The 18,018-nt window shown below is 50.0% G+C and overlaps 1 protein-coding gene across 1 annotated transcript in view; it reads left to right on the top strand.

Moving 5' to 3' along the window:
* Positions 1–2,524: 2,524 nt before the first annotated feature.
* Positions 2,525–18,018, top strand: part of KIAA1755 — a 31,890-nt gene continuing 16,396 nt past the window's right edge. Inside the window, exons 1-3 of the mRNA XM_083744123.1 lie at positions 2,525–2,932; positions 12,605–12,802; positions 14,614–15,889. Coding sequence (XP_083600249.1) covers positions 2,930–2,932; positions 12,605–12,802; positions 14,614–15,889 — 1,477 coding nt within the window. The 5' untranslated portion in view covers positions 2,525–2,929. The remainder of the gene's footprint in view (positions 2,933–12,604; positions 12,803–14,613; positions 15,890–18,018) is intronic.

Here is an 18,018-nt window from a genome sequence, read left to right as displayed (position 1 = left end):
GGTGCTCATCTCGCTGTACTGGCCGAGGGAGCCGGCGTACAGCTTCCGGGTCATGAGACCAGCATGACTAAGCCGCTTCTGGCGAACCAGAGCAGTGCATGGAAACGCCGTTTACCTTCCCGCCAGAGTGGTACCTATTTATCTACTTGCACTTTGACGTGCTTTTGAACAGCTAGGTGGGCAGGGGCAGGGACCGAGTAACAGGGGCTCACCCCATCGCGGAGATTCGAACTGCTAACCTTCTGATCGGCAAGCCCTAGGCTCTGTGGTTTAACCCACAGTGCCACCCGCGTCCCACATGTGCTTAGTAGTATGAGGTAAATCACTATTTTCAACAGAATGCAAGGTCCAAATCATCTCAGAACAGAGGGCACAGCTTAGGAACCCCCCACCTGTGTTTCAGAAATATCTTCCCCACTGAAAGGCATATTCAGAGGCTCTCCCCTTTCTCCGCGTCACACGCCCTGATGTCAGCCTCTCCCATAAAAACCTCCCTGTTCCCTCCTTGCTCACCAGCTCATCCCGAGACCCTCCTCTCCCCCTTGACCCCACCCAGCGCTTCCGCTCAGTGACATGATGTCTGGAGAGGCAACCTGAGATACAATGGATGCCCAGAGCACAGGGGCAGGGGCGACTGGCAAAAAAATAAGTAGAATAAGATATAAGAAAGGGGGTTGGTGACTTCTGAGGAGGCTCTCGGGACGGGGCCTCACAAGCTCCTCTGCATCTGTGAATGGGGACTCTGTGCCTCTCCAAAGAAGCTGAAAAGCCATGCAGAGGGTTGCCCTAGGCAGCTGTGCGGAGCAGCAGGGGTGGGGGATGAGCAGAGTGAGTGGGAGATGAGGGAGGGGTGGGCAGCAGAGACCCTCATCTCAACTCTGGGTGTTGGTGGCTCAAGATTTGGCTTGCAAGCCAGGCACCAGCTCTGGAGACTGTGGGGTTCCTGCACATGCACAGAGTGGGAATGTATCCCATGCACTAATAATTAGAATGACAAGGAGTGTGGAATAGTGGCAAGAGTGCTGGAATATGGCCTGGTAGACCAGGGTTCGATTCTCTACTCAGCCACGAAGCTCGCTGAGTTGGGCCAGTTGCTGATGCTTTCAGCCTGACCTGCCCTCTAGGATTATTGTGGGGACAAAACAAGGAGCGGAGAATAATATAAAGCATCTTGCAATTGAATTGAAATTGAAATACTTTATTGTCACTTGTACAACTTGTATACAGTGAGATTACACAGTGAGATTACATTATCTTGAGTTCCTTGGAAGTAAAGGTGGTATGTAAATGCAATCAACAAACAAATAATTATGCTTGAGGGTCTTATTCTGGCCACACTTTCTAGGTAACAAACTTAACCTGCACCTTCTGAAGTAATAAGTACTGAAATATACATGAGCAGCTTCCAACATATATAAAAACATAATAAAACATTAAACAAAAAACCCTTCCCTATACAAGATTGCCTTCAGACAGCTCCATGGTCAGATAACTCCACACTCTCCAACGTTTCTCCAGTGAAAACTGGGATATTCTAAGGAAAAGCGGGACATTCCGGGATCAGATCAGAAACCGGGATGCTTCTCTAAATCAGGGACGTCCCTGGGAAATAGGGGCACTTGGAGGGTCTGATGAAGTTAGGAATGAACATAAGAAGGACTTGCTGGATGAGGCCAATGGCTTGTCTGGTCCAGCATCCTGTTCTCACAGAGGCCAGCCAGATGCGTGTCGGAAACCTGCAAACAGGATCCGAGAGCAAGAGCCTCTCCCCGACTCCAGAAGTTTCCAGCAATTGGGACTTGTTCCCTCTGACTGCGGAGTCCTGGCTAGGAGCCACCGACAGCCTCTCCTCCATGAATTCTACACAAGCCCAGTCTTAGAGGCGCAGAAACACCTCTGAGTGGGAAATGTGCATTTGGAAGCAGAAAAATAAAATAATTGGGGTGTTGCGTACGGACCGGTGGAGATCTGCATCCTCCTCGATTCCCCATTTCCCACCCAGCTTATTTTGCTCCCCTGAGTTCTTCTGCATCCAAGAGCTGGGGGAAGGGAATGCCGTCACCTCCTTAGAAAGGAAACGGGGGGGGGGGCCCTTAAGCTTAGCTGCCCCATTGACAGGCCTCTGCGGCTGGCAGGCCCCTTTCAGAGCACAAGGAGAGAAAAGAAAGCGCTGCGAGGATTTGGTGAGTGCGTGCGCGCAAAAGGACGGCTGGACAGAAACGAGCCTGGAAGGAGGGCGATAGTTTCGCTGGCCCGTTGACCTGGAGCCTTTGATCCCAGGTGCAAAGGGCCCGTGTGACATCATGGCTGGATCCTGCAACCCCGAAGCCTTCCTGGGCACCCTGCAGCTGGTTCCAGGCCTGTCTGGCCACGGGGCAGGGCCTCTGCCGCTGGGCACAAAGAGGACCGCTGTTCGCTGGCTCTGGCATTGCTCTGCGAGAGCCTCTCCAGCAACGCCAGCCAGGGAAAGAGAGAGAGAGAGAGGCAGCTTTTTAAAGCTCAGACAGCCTCCCCCCCCCCCCCGTCTTTTCTCCTCCTTTCCACTCCTCCATCCCTCCCCCTCGCAGCTAGAGAGAGCGGGTTCCTTTTTCTTTTGCAAGACGCGAAGGATGGGAGAAGTTTGGAGAGGAGCAACCAGTAGCGCTGGACTCTGGCGGGGTTGAGGCTGGAGGGTTTGCAAGCTGGCCTGAGGCCTCCCCGCTGTCTCCTTGGGGGGTGTGGGGCACACCTGGGGTCCGTCGTGGTGCCCCCACCGCAGAAGACAAGCCCAGATGGCTGGGAAGGAGCTTGACGGGAGACCCAGACGCAGCAGCAAGGAGTTTGCCAACAAGTGATCCAGGAGGGTTCTTCTGGAGGGGGCGGCGGCGGCGCTGGGACTTGGTGCCCCCCTCGTTTCTCTGCCCCCTCCAGCGTCGCTTCCGAGGGAACCATGGTAATCCGAAGGGCTTCGTTTGTGGCTGTTTAGTTTCTCCCTGGCTCGGCCACAACGCGAGACCACCCTCTTTCGGCTCTCTGTCGACCTTGTGGGCCAGCTAAGATGGGGCAGCAGGGAGGGAGGAGGGGGCTTCTGTTCCAGTCTCTGGGTTTGCTTCTTTAAATAAGTGGGAGGGAGGAGGAATTGGGATCAGTGTAGGATACAGATTGTCCTTGTGGCTGTTCGGCCATGGAATGGGCTTCCTGGGAAAGTCTCTCCTTCAGAAAAGGTAAAGGTAAAGGGACCCCTGACCATTAGGTCCAGTCGTGACCGACTCTGGGGTTGTGGCACTCATTTCACTTTACTGGCCGAGGGAGCCAGCGTACAGCTTCTGGGTCATGTGGCCAGCAGGACTAAGCCACTTCTGGCGAACCAGAGCAGCGCACGGAAATGCCGTTTACCTTCCCACCAGAGTGGTATCTATTTATCTATTTGCACTTGGATGTGCTTTCGAACTGCTAGGTTGGCAGGAACAGGGACTGAGCAATGGGAGCTCACCCCGTCGTGGGGATTCGAACCACCACCCTTCTGATCGGCAAGTCCTAGGCTCTGTGGTTTAACCCACAGCGCCACCTGCATCCCTTTTCTCTCCTTCACAGGAGGTGTTTAAACTGGGGTTGGAGGGCCACCTGTCAGGGACTTTTTAGCTGTGATTCCTATATTCCAGGGGGTTGGGCTAGCTGACTCTTGGGACCCCTCCTGTGATTATATGACTCGGCATTTGGAATGATCAAGAGGTCCGCTTTCTCTTGATGACCTTTGACTAGATGACCCTTGGGGTCCCCTCCAACTCTACAGTTCTCCGATTCTATGATTCTCTTCTTGTTCTGAGAGCTTTCCAAAGCTGCAGGTGCCTGTCCTATGGAACGAGGCTGCTCTAAATAAGGTCCCTGCAACCACCTGCTCCTTCAAAAGACAGCCGGTCTGGAGGGGTTGGAGAACCTTCTTAGTCAGACGGGGCATTTCATTGGTTTCCCAGCAGCTGTTGGGTATAGACTTTGCACAGCCTCCGGACCTTCCATGGGAATTGACGGAGATGGGAAGCTGATGGTGAGGGAGTTTTTAAGTGGTTGTGTTCATGCCAGGAATGCCCCTGGTGGTTTGGGTCAAGAGGTGAGGCCAGTAAGGTCACCTCTGCTCTGCTTCAGCAAAGTGGCATCTGAGATGGGACCACAGTCAGCAGGTCTTTGGATCCAACACAATTCCTCATGGTTGCTGGGCTGAGTCAAAGCATCATTCCTGAAGCCGTTGGACATCTTTGGGCTTGGGGAGGGGCTCAGTGGCAGGAGCCCCAGGCTCGCTCCTCACCAGCATCTCTGGAAAAGGTTGGGAGATTTCACTGCCTGAAACCCCGGACAGCTGCTGCCAGTCAGGGTAGACAATACTGAACTGGGTGGAGCAATGGCCTGACTCAGGATAAGGCAGCCACCTGTCTTCCCTTGTACCTGTCAGGGGTGAAGTGTCAGGAATTCAATCAGTGCAGGAGAAAGTGTGTGATTCCTTGGAGAACCTCTAGTTGCTAAGAATGTCACCCTGGGCAAAGGGTTGGAGGTGCAGGGGCTTCTCACGATGTGCAAACTTTTGGGTGCTTTTGGCGGAGGATTGCCTGACCTCACTTGGCCAGGTAAAGAGACACCTTTGCCTGTTGCAGATATTTATGTATTGGTTCAAAAATGTTGATTTGGACCGGGATCTTGCGGACGGAGGGCGTCGGGTATGTTTAGCCTGGACAAGACATGAGAGGTAATGTGACACCCGTCTTCAAATATCTGAAGGTCAGATGGAAGATGGAGCAAGCTTGCTTTCTGCTGCTCCGGGGGGGGGGGGGGCTCCAGCTAATGGATTCAAATGACAAGGAAGGAGATTCTGACTCAACAATTGGAAGAACTTTCTGTTGGTGGGAACAGTTTGAGAGTGAAAAGGACCACCTTGGAAGGGGGTGGAGTTTCCTCCATTGAAGGCTCTTAAAGAGAGGTGGCAGGGCCACTAGGTCAGGGATTCTGTGCCTGTGATCCTTGCATTGCAGGGGGTTGGTCTAGATGGCCCTTGGTGTCCCCTTCCAGCTCTACAATTCTATGATTCTCCTGCCCTCCACACATATTGTCCGGCCTCGGTTTGTACCAGAGGAGGTGCTGATGTAGCATTCCTTTGCTGGAGGTTTTTAAACAGAGTTTTGGTGGTGGCCATGTGTCTGGGATTCCTGCTTTGAAAGGGGTTTGACTAAATGAGGTTCCTTCTAACTACCGTTCTATGAGTCTATGGGCTTATCCACACCTACCTTTCCTCTGTGCTTCCCAGGCAGGTCAGTGCTTCAAAGTTCTCTATCCTAGCTCTCATTTTTTGGAGCTTTCACTTCGAAACCCACTCTTTACCACGGAATCGGAGCAAACGGCAATCCGTGGAGAAATGGAATCATCTTGAGTTGTGCTTCAGCTTTAAAGAGCAGATTTTTGCCCGGGGGTGGGGGAGGCGTGAAGAGCACTCAGACACAGAGCTTTAAAGCACAGGACCTTTGCCTAGAAAGCACGGGGCAAAATATAAGTGTGGATATTGATTTTATGAGTGCTCCAACCCAACTCTGTGGTACTGCATCCTTGCAGACCCTCCAAGTGCCCCTGTTTTCCAGGGTCAGCCCTGGAGTTATAGAAGCTGTCCCAGTTTCTCATTTGATGCTGGAATGTCCCTCTTTCCCTTAAAGGTAAAGGTAAAAGGACCCCTGACCATTACGTCCAGTCGTTGCTGACTCTGGGGTTGCGGTGCTCATCTTGCTTTATTGGCCGAGGGAGCCGGCGTACAGCTTCCGGGTCATGTGGCCAGCATGACTAAGCCACTCCTGGCGAACCAGAGCAGCACAAGGAAATGCCGTTTACCTTCCCACCAGAGTGGTATCTATTTATCTATTTGCACTTGGATGTGCTTTCGAACTGCTAGGTTGGCAGGAGCAGGGCCTGAGCAACGGGAGCTCACCCCGTCACGGGGATTTGAACCGCCGACCTTCTGATCGGCAAGTCTTAGGCTCTGTGGTTTAACCCACAGCGCCACCCGTGTCCCATCTCTTTTCCTTAGGATGTCCCTATTTTCATCAGAGAAATGCTGAAGGGTAGGGAGTTATGCAACCCCCGAGCCAAGGAGATAAATACAAGCTTTAGAAGACATCTGAAGGCAGACCTGTATGGGGAAGTTTTTAAATGTTGGATGTTCTTCTGTATGTTGGAGGCTCCCTATTTTTACTGGAGAAATGCTGGAGGATATGGCATTGTGGGCTGTTTCTTCTTTAACAGTTGCTCAGCTCAGTCACTAAGCACAAAGCTGTAGCCATTGGAGTTGCTGGAATCTGCTGGAGGGAAAGCTGGTTTTGTGCTCCGGTCTTGCTTGTGGGCACTTACAGGAAGTAAGGGGCACTTGGTTGGCCCCTGTGAAAACAGGATTGTGGACTAGATGGGCCATGGGCCTGATCCAGCAGCCCCCTCTCCTTATGTTCTTAGGCCTGCCAGCCAGGGCTCCTGCTTCTCAGTTTGCAAAATGAAGCAGGTTCCCTCTTCCTCCTCCTCCTCCTCCTCCTCCTTCTCTCCCTGCCTGGGAAGAGGATCCCCTTTCTCACGCACAGCTTGCCGCTCGCTCGGAACAAAAGTTTGGCACCGAGAGAGCGACTGAGGGATGCAGAGATCATTAGCAGCTGTTTGGAAAGGGAGTGTGTGGGGCTGGGAAGCCGATGCGGTTAGGAAAACCGCCTGGCTCTGCCTCGTTGCAGACAGAAGGGATCAGGTCCAGAAAACAGAGGAATTAATAGCTCTGCTCCCCCTCGGCGCACCCACCCACCCAGCCAGCCCTTTCCCCTTTCCCCTTTCAGCTCCATTGGCACAAGGCTGCCTCTGAGTGACAGTCTGAACGCTTGGCTCGATCTTTGCAGCTGGAACCCCTCAGGCAGCCTTGCTCCCTCCCTCAGATGTAGAGGATTCTCTCCCCCCCCCCCTTGCAGAAGAGAAGGAGAGAGATTGGTTTTGATAAGTGGCTTCAGAGGCAGAGCGCAAAGAGAGATGAACTGTGATGACCACCAACCTAGATGGCTCTGAAAGAAGTTTGAGACAAATTCATGCAGGAGGGGGCTTTCAAAGGCTCCTAGCCAGGATGGCTCTGCGCTGCCTCCACACTGGAGACAGTAAGTCTTCTGAACCCCAGTTTCTGGAAACCACAGGAGGAGAGAGGACTCTGCCCAGACACTGAGGTCCAGTTCCGAGGGCCTTCTGGCAGTTCCCTCATTGCAAGAAGCCAAGTTACAGGGAACCAGGCAGAAGGCCTTCTCGGTGGTGGCACCCGCCCTGTGGAACGCCCTCCCTTCAGATGTCAAAGTGATAAACAACTACCTGAGATTCAGAAGACATCTTAAGGCAGCCCTGTTCAGGGAAGTTTTTAATGTGTGACATTTTAACGTATTTTTAATCTTTGTTGGAAGCCGCCCAGAGTGCCTGGGAAACCCAGCCGGATGAGCGGGGTACATATAATAATAATAATAATAATAATAATAATAATAATATGCTCAGATCCTGCTTGCAGGCTTCCCTAAGGGGCACCTGGTGGGGCACTGTGAGAACAGGAGGCTGGACTAGATGGGCCCTTGGCCTCATCCAGCAAACTCTTTTTATGCAGAATAAATTTGGGGGAGAAGCAGGAAGGTTACAGGAGGCTTGCGGGGCCCACAAGTCTTTCTGAGGCAGTGGGAAGCCAAAGAAGAGGCAAAGCCTCAAATCTCTGTGAAATCACAACAGTAATCCTCACCAAGCCATAAAATGCCTCAAACCGTGTGTTTGAAGTGATGGGGTGGGATCCGGAGCAGTGTTCTTCTCTGCCCCCCATGTCCCACTGCACCAGAAGGTTCTGGGGTTTTAATGGGAAAGGGAAGAGCTTTCAGGGAAGCCCACCTACCCCCAACCCAAGGTCAAAAGTGAGGAAGCAAAGTCCTCTTCTCAAAGATCTTTTAAAATACCTTGTGAGGAGAGAGCAGAATTTTCATTCCGTGAAATGCATGATTCACATTTTGCTTCAAGCGCAAACCTGATTTGCGAAAATCAGCGAGATTTAGCCATTGAATTCAGTGGGACTCTCTGATTTTTCAGCTGTGGATTTAACGAGACAAAATAATGTCTCTAGGTTTAATTGTGGCCCCAAACTACTCGTCAAGTGTCTAAAATCTGAAACAGTTCTCACAGCAGAGATATATTTCTTCCACTCTCTGGCCCCCGCTCCGTCACCTTCTGAATCACATTCCGTTTACAGGTTTAACAATTTAAACACAATGACCATAATTATAACACATCGCAATGTAACACAACCACAGGGGTTTGGACAGAATGACACTTCGGGTCTCTTCCAGCTCTACAGATTTCTGGGTCCATGAACCTGACCAACTCCACTGAAACCTCTGGTGTTTAGATGAGCGCAAAGCATTCCAGCAGGTCAGCTAACGATATCCAGCCCCGGCAATACTATCCACCGGCACGAAGCATTCCTTCAGCTGCGCAAACGCTTCCCAGAACTTTTCCATAAACAGAACGGGACGGAGAGGAGGTGCCAGTTCCTTCCAATTTAAATCCAGCTCCTCGGCGCAGCTGGGATTTCCATTTGGCCGCCTGATTCCCGAAGCCAGGGCTTTTGGCAGGGAGCGCAGCAAGAGAGCATCACGAGGAGGGTGATAAAATTTCCAGGGCTGGCTGGCAGCGCTGCAGCTTTTGTGGGAGGCAGAGATGTTTTTGGGGAGAGCAACAGGCCCTCTCGCAAGATCTTCCTCTCATCACCCAGGAGCAGCTTCTCCTACTCCTCCTTCTCCTCCTCGGCCATCTGCCAGGAACGCCGAGTCTGGAAAGAGGTCTGGCTTGCAGGATAAATGGGGTGGTCCCTCCAGAGCGTGGGCTGCAGGAACAGAGCTCCGCAAACATCTTTCATGTCGGGCTGAGCGAGAGCAGCTCCCCAGAGGCCACCCCGGGAGCAAGAGGGAGGAGGGAGGGTGCTCTTTGGGACTCAGGTCCCCCAGGCCAGGGGCGTCAGGGCGGGCCAGCGCTCGACTTGCTTACATTGGACGGGTGATCGAGGCACCGCCAAGAGCCCTCTGTGCAAACACAGAGGCCAGGGAGAGATTTCCTGGTCAGAGGTTTCCATCTCAACACAAACAGAGGCTTGCCAGAGGTTGAGATCCAGAAGGGTTGATCTCACGCTGGAGCCAGATGAGAGCTTTTCAGAGTCTTGTGATTGGAGCCCTTGTTACCCAAGCTGTATACAGTGGTACCTCGGGTTACAGACGCTTCAGGTTACGGATGCTTCAGGTTACAGACTCTGCTAACCCAGAAATAGTACTTAGGGTTAAGAACTTTGCTTCAGGATGAGAACAGAAATTGTGCTCCCAAAGCGTGGCGGCAGCGGGAGGCCCATTAGCTAAAGTGGTGCTTCAGGTAAAGAACAGTTTCAGGTGAAGAAAGGACATCTGGAACGAATTAAGTACGTAACCCGAGGTACCACTCTATTGTTGTTGTTGTTTAGTTGTTTAGTCATTTAGTCGTGTCCACCTCTTCATGACCCAATGGACCAGAGCTCACCAGGCCCTCTTGTCTTCCACTGCCTCCCGCAGTTTGGTCAAAGTCATGCTGGTAGCTTCGAGAACACTGTTCAACCATCTCGTCCTCCGTCGTCCCCTTCTCCTTGTGCCCTCCATCTTTCCCAGCATCAGGGCCTTTTCCAGGGAGTCTTCTCTTCTCATGAGGTGGCCAAAGTACTGGAGCCTCAGCTTCAGGATCTGTCCTTCCAGTGAGCACTCAGGGCTGATTTCCTTCAGAATGGAGAGGTTGGATCTTCTTCTCTCAAGAGTCTCCTCCAGCACCAGAATTCAAAAGCATCCATTCTTTGGCGATCAGCCTTCTTTATGGTCCAGCTCTCACTTCCATACATCACTACTGGGAAAACCATAGCTTTAACTATATGGACCTTTGTTGGCAAGGTGATGTCTCTGCTTTTTAAGATGCTGTCTAGGTTTGTCATTGCTCTTCTCCCAATAAGCAGGCATCTTTTAATTTCGTGACTGCTGTCACCATCTGCAGTGATCATGGAGCCCAAGAAAGTAAAATCTCCCACTGCCTCCATTTCTTCCCCTTCTATTTGCCGGGAGGTGATGCTGTATATAGGTCTACTCATTTTGTCTCCCTTGCTATCACAGAATCATAGAGTTGGGACACCCCAGGGTCATCTAATCCAACCCCGTGAAATGCAGGTGGTTAAACAAGTGTAGAGAGCCAGTGGCAGAGCAGTGGTTGCTAGTTAGAGGGTTGGACAAAGATCTGGGAGAGACCAGGGTTCAAATCCTGCCACTCAGCCATGAAGCTCACTGGGTGGCCTTGGGGGCTGGCCACTGCCTTTCAGCCTCACCTACCTCATAGGGCTGTTGTTGCAAGAATAAAACAATGAGGAGAATTATGTACGCCACCCCGAGCTCCATGGAGGAAAAGTGGATATAAAGGTAGTAAATAAGGAAATAAATAGGTGCTGCAGTTTTTTGGAACACAGCAAAATCCTGCTAACCTGTTTGACCAGTGATGATAGTTGGAAATGTGTGTATTAACTGGTTTTTAAAAAAAGTTTTGAAAGCTGTCCAGAGAGTTCCAAGACTCAAGGCCTCTAGGCCAAAATATTTGTCCCATCTTTATATAATATTTATTCCAGATTTTAAAAGTTACCAAAAAAAGCAAGAGCAATACCAAATACAAAGAAGGAAAAAAAATACAACAACAACAACAACAGATGAACAAGAAAGAATAAAGATACATTCTCTTAAAAAAAAAATATTAAACCTTTATATGACTTTTTCCCTTTACTTCTTTCCTTGACCTCCTCACACCTCCCAATTTTGTATTCTAGTTCAAATCATTGTTTCAGCACATCCTTCCAACCTACTTTTCATTTAAGTAATTTAATTTAATATATTAAATTTTAACGTCCTCTCTTTCGTCAATTTCATCAACTCATTTTACTTAATCCATTATATCATTTCTACCAAAACCACCTAACTTTCTTTTTCCAACATCTTCCTAACATTCCTTAATTTTACAATATTTTTGCAGATATACTTTAAATTTTTTCCAATCTTCTTCCACCGACTCTTCCCCTTGGTCCCGGATTCTGCCAGTCATCTCAGCCAATTCCATATAGTCCATCACTTTCGTCTGCCATTCTTCTCAAGTGGGTAATTCTTGTGTCTTCCAATACCTTGCGATAAGTATTCTTGCTGCTGTTGTAGCGTACATAAAAAAAGTTCTATCCTCCCTTCGCACCAATTGGCCGACCATGCTCAGGAGGAAGGCCTCTGGTTTCTTCCGGAAGGTATATTTAAATACCTTTTTCATTTCATTATAAATCATCTCCCAGAAGGCCTTAATCCTTGGGCATGTCCACCAAAGGTGAAAAAATGCACCCTCAATCTCTTTACATTTCCAACATTTATTATCGGGCAAATGGTAGATTTTTGCAAGCTTGACTGGAGTTAAGTACCACCTGTACATCATTTTCATTATATTCTCTCTTAAGGCATTACATGCCGTAAACTTAATACCTGTGGTCCATAACTTTTCCCAGTCAGCCATCATAATGTTGTGTCCAAAGTCTTGTGCCCATTTAATCATAACAGATTTAACCGTTTCATCTTGTGTATTCCATTTCAACAGCAAGTTATACATTCTTGACAAATTCTTAGTTTTAGGATCTAACAGTTCTGTTTCCAATTTTGATTTTTCCACCTGAAAACCAATTTTCTTATCCAAATTGTAAACCTCCCTTATTTGATAATAGTGTAACCAGTCTCGTACTTTAGTTTTTAATCTGTCAAAGCTCTGCAACTTCAATTTATCTCCATCTTGTTCCAAAATTTCCCAATATTTTGTCCAATTTGTCTCCATATTAAGTTTTTTCAGAGCCTTAGCCTCCATTGGTGACAGCCACCTTGGTGTTTTACTTTCAAGCAAGTCCTTATATCTCATCCAAACATTAAACAATGCTTTCCTGACAATATGGTTTTTAAAGGCCTTATGTGCCAGGCCAAAATATTTGTTGACCAGCACCATTGTCCTTCATTGTCGTGGGATGTTGGTGGCCACAAGAGAAGCCTACTGAGACAGCCACCGGTGGCACTGGCTCCTAAGCCAGCCTTCGTCTTTGCTGAGGCCTCTGGCCCCCATCCCTGCCCGTCCGCGTCAAGGAGAGCTAAATACAGACTGTGACCTATGAGGCAAATTGCGTCTGCTGTAGGTCGAAGCTGGCAAGGGCAGAGATAAAGCTCTCTGGCCTGTTTGTGCCCTGAAAGCCTAAAGAGGAGTGAGAAACTCAGAGAACCACAGAACTGGAGGGTAGAAAGGGCCACCCAGAAATCATCCAGTCCAACCCTCTGCAATGCAGGAACCAGCACGCAAATGGTGAGATCTGAACTTGAGACTAGGGGGAAATCAAAACGGAGAGAAACCACAATGGACGAGATCTGGTTCTGAGCCAGATGACCCCAGGGTCTGACTCAAAACAAGGTGAATTCATATGTGTGTGTGTGTATATGCAATTGATTGTGAACTGCTCTGACTGTTTCCTGTCCCCCTTCCCTTAAAGGACCCCCAATCCCTGGATGTTGCTGTGCAGAACACACTCTCGGGTCTCTACCCCCCGTTTGACATCACGGCCCCCACTGTCCTCAGCCAGCTTTTCCGCGTCCTGGAGGCCAAATACCACAGCGATGGGCTGTGCTGCTTGCTGGACTTCCTCATCCCTTCCAAGCGCCTTCTGGAGCACGTGCGGCAGGCGGCCTGCGTAAGTGCAAGAGGAATTGCCCGGGCTTTGGGTAGCTGCCCTTTAGAGCATCCTTCCCCAACCTGGTGCTCCCTCCAGGGGTCTTGGACTGCAGCTGCCATCAGTCTCTGCCATGGGGGCTACAGTCTTAGAATTACAGAGGTGGAAGGGACCCCACGGGTCATCTAGTCCAACCCTTGGCAATCCACCACCGTCCAGTCTTCTGTCAAAGAGCTCTTACTCTCAGAAAGTTCTTCCTAATGTCGAGTCAGAGCCTCCTTCCTTGTCATGTGAACCCACTGGTTCTGAAGCACCAGAAAACAAGCCTGCTCCATCTTCCTTTTTTAAAAAAAGGTTTTTATTTATACTTTTCAAATTTATACATTTCATTCATTTCACAATCATTTTAACCTTTCAGGGTTTGACTTCCTTCCCCCTTTTTCTGCGGTTGTTAATATCTTCTGCATATTCAATTCATTTAATTTGCTACTTTAATTATCTTAAAGTATAATTTAATCTTAAATTAAATTATCATTTAATTTAATTATCTACTTTAAATATAAACTCTTATGAAGCTGCAGGTTATTACAATAATCCTGCAAATGTTTTTATCTGTTTGAAACTTATCTGTAAATATTCACTAAACCATTTCCATTATTTTATAAAAAGTTTGTTATCTTGATTTTTTTATTGAAGCTTGCTCCATCTTCCCTGGGACCCAGACAGCCCTTCTGAAATTTGAAGGTGGTCATTATGTCACCTCTCAGCCTCTTCCTCTCCACAAAAGTCCAAAACATCCGTAGGGCACCAGGTTAGAATGGGAAGGGACCCCCTAAGTCAATCTAGTCCAACCCCCTTCAAATGCAGGAATCTCCATTAAAGCATGCATGGCAGATGGAGGTTGGTTGCATTAGAGACAGCGCAGAGAGGACCACATCCTCCCATCATGATCTTGTCTAATGCAGGCCAATGGAATAATAATAATAATAATAATAATAATAATAATAATAATAATTTCTTATTTATACCCCACCCATCTGGCTGGGTTTCTCCAGCCACTCTGCGTGGCTTCCAACACAATATTAAAATACAATAGCCTATTAAACATTAAAAGCTTCCCTAAAGAGGGCTGCCTTCAGATGCCTCCTAAAAGTCTGGTAGTTGTTGTTCTCTTTGAGATCTGGTGGGAGGGCGTTCCACAGGGCAGGGGCCACTACCGAGAAGGCCCTCCGCCTGGTTCCCTGTAACCTCACTTCTCACAGCGAGGGAAACGCCAGAAGGCCCTCGGAGCTGGACATCAGGTTCTGGGCAGAATGATGGGAGTGGAGATGCTCCTTCAGGTATACTGGACAGCCTGAGGAAGCAAGGAGATGTTGCATCCCATAATTTTAAATAAATAAATATATCCTTTATTAGGCATAGCAAACCACACATTATCAAATAGACACCGTATACAAATTGTGCAAAATATGAGCTCAACCTAACAAGGTTTGTCCCAGTCAGATCTTTAACTCCAGAGAAAATCAATTCGCATAAATAATCCAATACAACATTACCACATCACCAATCAATTAAGAACCACTAAATCTCTTTATAATGGCCCAGCTTTTCTACATGGACAGCACTCAAAAATTCAGCCACTATTAAAGTAATATGATCATTCCTGTCCGAAAGCAGATCCTGAACCGTTGATAGCATAGAATTGAGCCTATTGTGTTGTGAGGCCTCTAATAATTGTCTTCTGGCATAAATGCCAAAATCACAAGAAAAGAAAACATGAAAAGAATATAATATATTCTCCTCCTCTCCCCCTTTTTTGTGCCCATCTGCAGGCTCCTTACTCCGGCTGCGTCTTCCTCCACGAAGGGTGGCCCCTGTGCCTCCGCGAGAAAGTGGTTGTCCACCTCGGACCGCTCAACCCCCTCCTTCTTCGCCCGGGGGACTTCTACCTGCAAGCGGAGCCCTGTGGGGAGCAGTCGGCTTGCCTGGTGGTCAAGTGCCTCTCCAGGGATCTCACCACTGTGGAGAAGATCTCCGTCCCTGAAGCCTCCTGCTCCTTGCTGTTCACCAAAGAGTGGCTGGAGGAGGTCAACCGAGACCTGGACCGGCCAACGCTCCACACCTGCCTGGTGGCCACGGGGAATGGGATCGTCCCCCTCCCGTGGAATAAAATAGCCGTCCCAGAATTTGTTGGGGTGCCCAAAATGGAAGGTTTGGTGGAGCAAGAGTCCTCAACCCACCTAGCAAATCTCCTGCGTCCGGACTGCAGTCCCGACTCAGGGAGCTTGCAGTCCTCTCCAGTTAAGTATCCTGGGCTCATCAAAGTTGTAGAAGGAACCTGGAAGAAATCTGCTCTCTTTGCTTTGCCGAGTCTGTGCGACATCATCGGCGACAACCTGGAAGGCGAATACGTGAATCTCCTGGGGTTTTCCGAAGAAGGGAAGCAGGATAATTCTCCTCCTGTCAAGGCAACAGGGTCAGCCCTTGGGGAGCAGCTGCAGAGAGATGCAGCGTCACCCAAGGTGGAGAAGGACCTCCTTTTGGTGAACGGGGACGATGGGGAGATGGCGGGGGGCTGGAGCTGTGGGAAGGGGCAAAACTCAGAGGAAGGGCCCTGCACGCCTTGCCTGAGGCGGCGGCTGGGCCAAGACGCCAAGGTCCATGAGCCGAGGTGCAGGTACCGCGAGTCGTACGTGGCGGCCCTCAAGAACCCGGTCAGCTTCAGCTCTGGGTTGATGGCAGCTATTTTGGAAGAGATAGATACGTCAAAGCAGGTCTCCTCTTCTGCATCAGAAGGCACAGGCGTGTGGCCTCTGGAGGGATCGGGCCCGGGGGCTCCCCAAATCCTCTCTGAGCAGCCAAACAAGACTGAGAAAGCAGAGGACGACTCTTCCAAGCCAGGCCACTCGAGACTCCTGAAGCCTCCGGCCGCCTGTCCCACTGCCAGCAATAAATTCTCATTCCTGAAAGGCCACCGTCAGCTGGGCTCCTCGGCGGGTGGCCTGCCAGGGGCGGAGAAGGCCGGGAAGGGCCAGGAGGGGCACCGGAAAAGGACGTCGGCCGTGTGCTCTCCTCGCACGGCCAGAGCAAAGGCGGCAGCTGGGAAAGGTGAGAGTGGGAATAAAGGGAAGGGTTGGGAGGAAGCAGAGCAGAAGCGTTCTCAGAGGCCTGCGGGGGAAGGCACACTGAAGTCCGCATGATGTGCTGGCATCGCGGGCTCAGGGTTATGTGCAAAAGCTTGCAGCTTTGGCGGGTTTTCTGCCTGGAGAAAAGGAGAGAAAGAGGGAGCATGACACAGTTATGCACGGCTTGGAGAAAGTGGATGAAGGAAAGTTTTTCTCCTTTCATAAGACTGGTACTTGTGGGCATCCACTGCAGCCACCAATTTGGAATACACACACACACACACACACACACACACACCTGTATATATGCGCACTGCTAATCTGACTGGGTTTCCCAAGCCACTCTGGGAGGCTTTCAACATATTAAAACACAATATGAACAGACTGCTTTCCTCTTCAAATGGTTATTATTATTATTATTACTATTATTTCATTATTTCTGGCTGAGTTTCCCCAGCCACTCTGAGCAGTTTACAACATATCTAAAAACATTTTTTTAAATCAATCCTTTAAAATTTCCTTAAAATGGGCTGCATTCACAAATCTTCTAAAAGTCAGATAGTTGTTTATTTCTTGAATATGATGGGAGGGTGTTCCACAGGGCAGGCGCCACTACCGAGAAGGCCCTCTGCCTGGTTCCCTGTAGCTTTGCTTCTCGCAGCGAGGGAACCGCCAGAAGGCCCTCGGAGCTGGACCTTAGTGTCCGGGCTGAACAATGGGGGAGGAGACACTCCTTCAGGCAGTGGCGTAGCGTGGGTTGTCAGCACCCGGGGCAAGGCAAGTAATTTGCACCCCCTAACCCGTGGATTTGTGCCCCCTAACCCATGGATTTGCGCCCCCTAACCCTAACCCCCAGATGTTGCGCCCGGTGCGGCCGGCCCCCCCTGCACCCCCCACGCTACGCCACTGCCTTCAGGTATACTGGACCGAGGCCATTCAGGGCTTTAAAGGTCAGCACCAACACTTTGAATTGTGCTTGGAAACGTACTGGGAGCCAATGCAGATCCCTCAGAACCAGTGTTATGTGGTCCTGGCGGCCGCTCCCAGTCACCAGTCTAGCTGCTGCATTCTGGATTAATTGCAGTTTCCGGGTCACCTTCAAAGGTAGCCCCACGTAGAGCGCATTGCAGTAGCCCAAGCGGGAGATAACTAGAGCATGCACCACTCTGGCGAGAAAGTCTGCGGGCAGGGAGGGTCTCATTCTGCGTTCCAGCTGGAGCTGGTAGACAGCCGCCCTGGACACGGAATGGACCTGCGCCTCCATGGACAGCTCTGAGTCCAAAATGACTCCCAGGCTGTGCACCTGGTCCTTCAGGGGCACAGTTACCCCATTCAGGACCAGGGAGTCCCCCACACCCACCCACACCCTGTCCCCCCAAAACAGTACTGCTGTCTTGTCAGAATTCAACCTCAATCTATTAGCTGCCATCCATCCTCCAACTGCCTCCAGACACTCATACAGGACCTTCACTGGTTCTGATTTGAAAGAGAGGTAGAGCTGGGTGTCATCCGCATACTGATGAACACCCAGCCCAAACCCCCGATGATCCCCTTAAAAGAGGATCAAACAAATTCATGAAGGAGGAGAGGGCTATTGATGGCTCTTCTCTGCTTACACAGCTGGAGGCAGCGATGCTTCTGAATGCCCGAGAGCCCTCTCCCCAGCCCTCTCCCAGCAGCTGGGATTCAGGAGCACTGCTGCCTCCGACTGCGGACTAGACGGGCCTTTGGTCTGATCCAATATATGTCTCTCCCCTGCTCTGCCTATGGGACAGCTCCTCTCTGCAATTCTCCGGCTCCAGATGGTAGGACTTGAACCAATGGCTTCAAGTTACAAGAAAGGAGATTCCGACTAAACATTTGAAAAAACTTTCTGACAGTTTGACAGTTGAACAGACTCCTTTGGGAAGTGCTGGACTCTCCTTCCTTGGAGGTTTTTAAGCAGAGGTTGGATGGCCATCTGTCTATGGATGCTTTAACTGAGATTCCTGCATTGTAGGGGGTTGGACTAGATGACCCTTAGATCCCTTTCCAGTCTAGATTCTCTGATTTCAGGGCACACTGTGACCTGATTTGTGGGGTCTTCTTAGGTAGTCCTGATTTGTGATGGGT

Source organism: Podarcis gaigeae (genome assembly GCF_964106915.1).
Source record: "Podarcis gaigeae genome assembly, chromosome: 6".
NCBI classification, from domain to species: domain Eukaryota; kingdom Metazoa; phylum Chordata; class Lepidosauria; order Squamata; family Lacertidae; genus Podarcis; species Podarcis gaigeae.
This window is presented reverse-complemented; position numbering and strand designations above follow the sequence as displayed.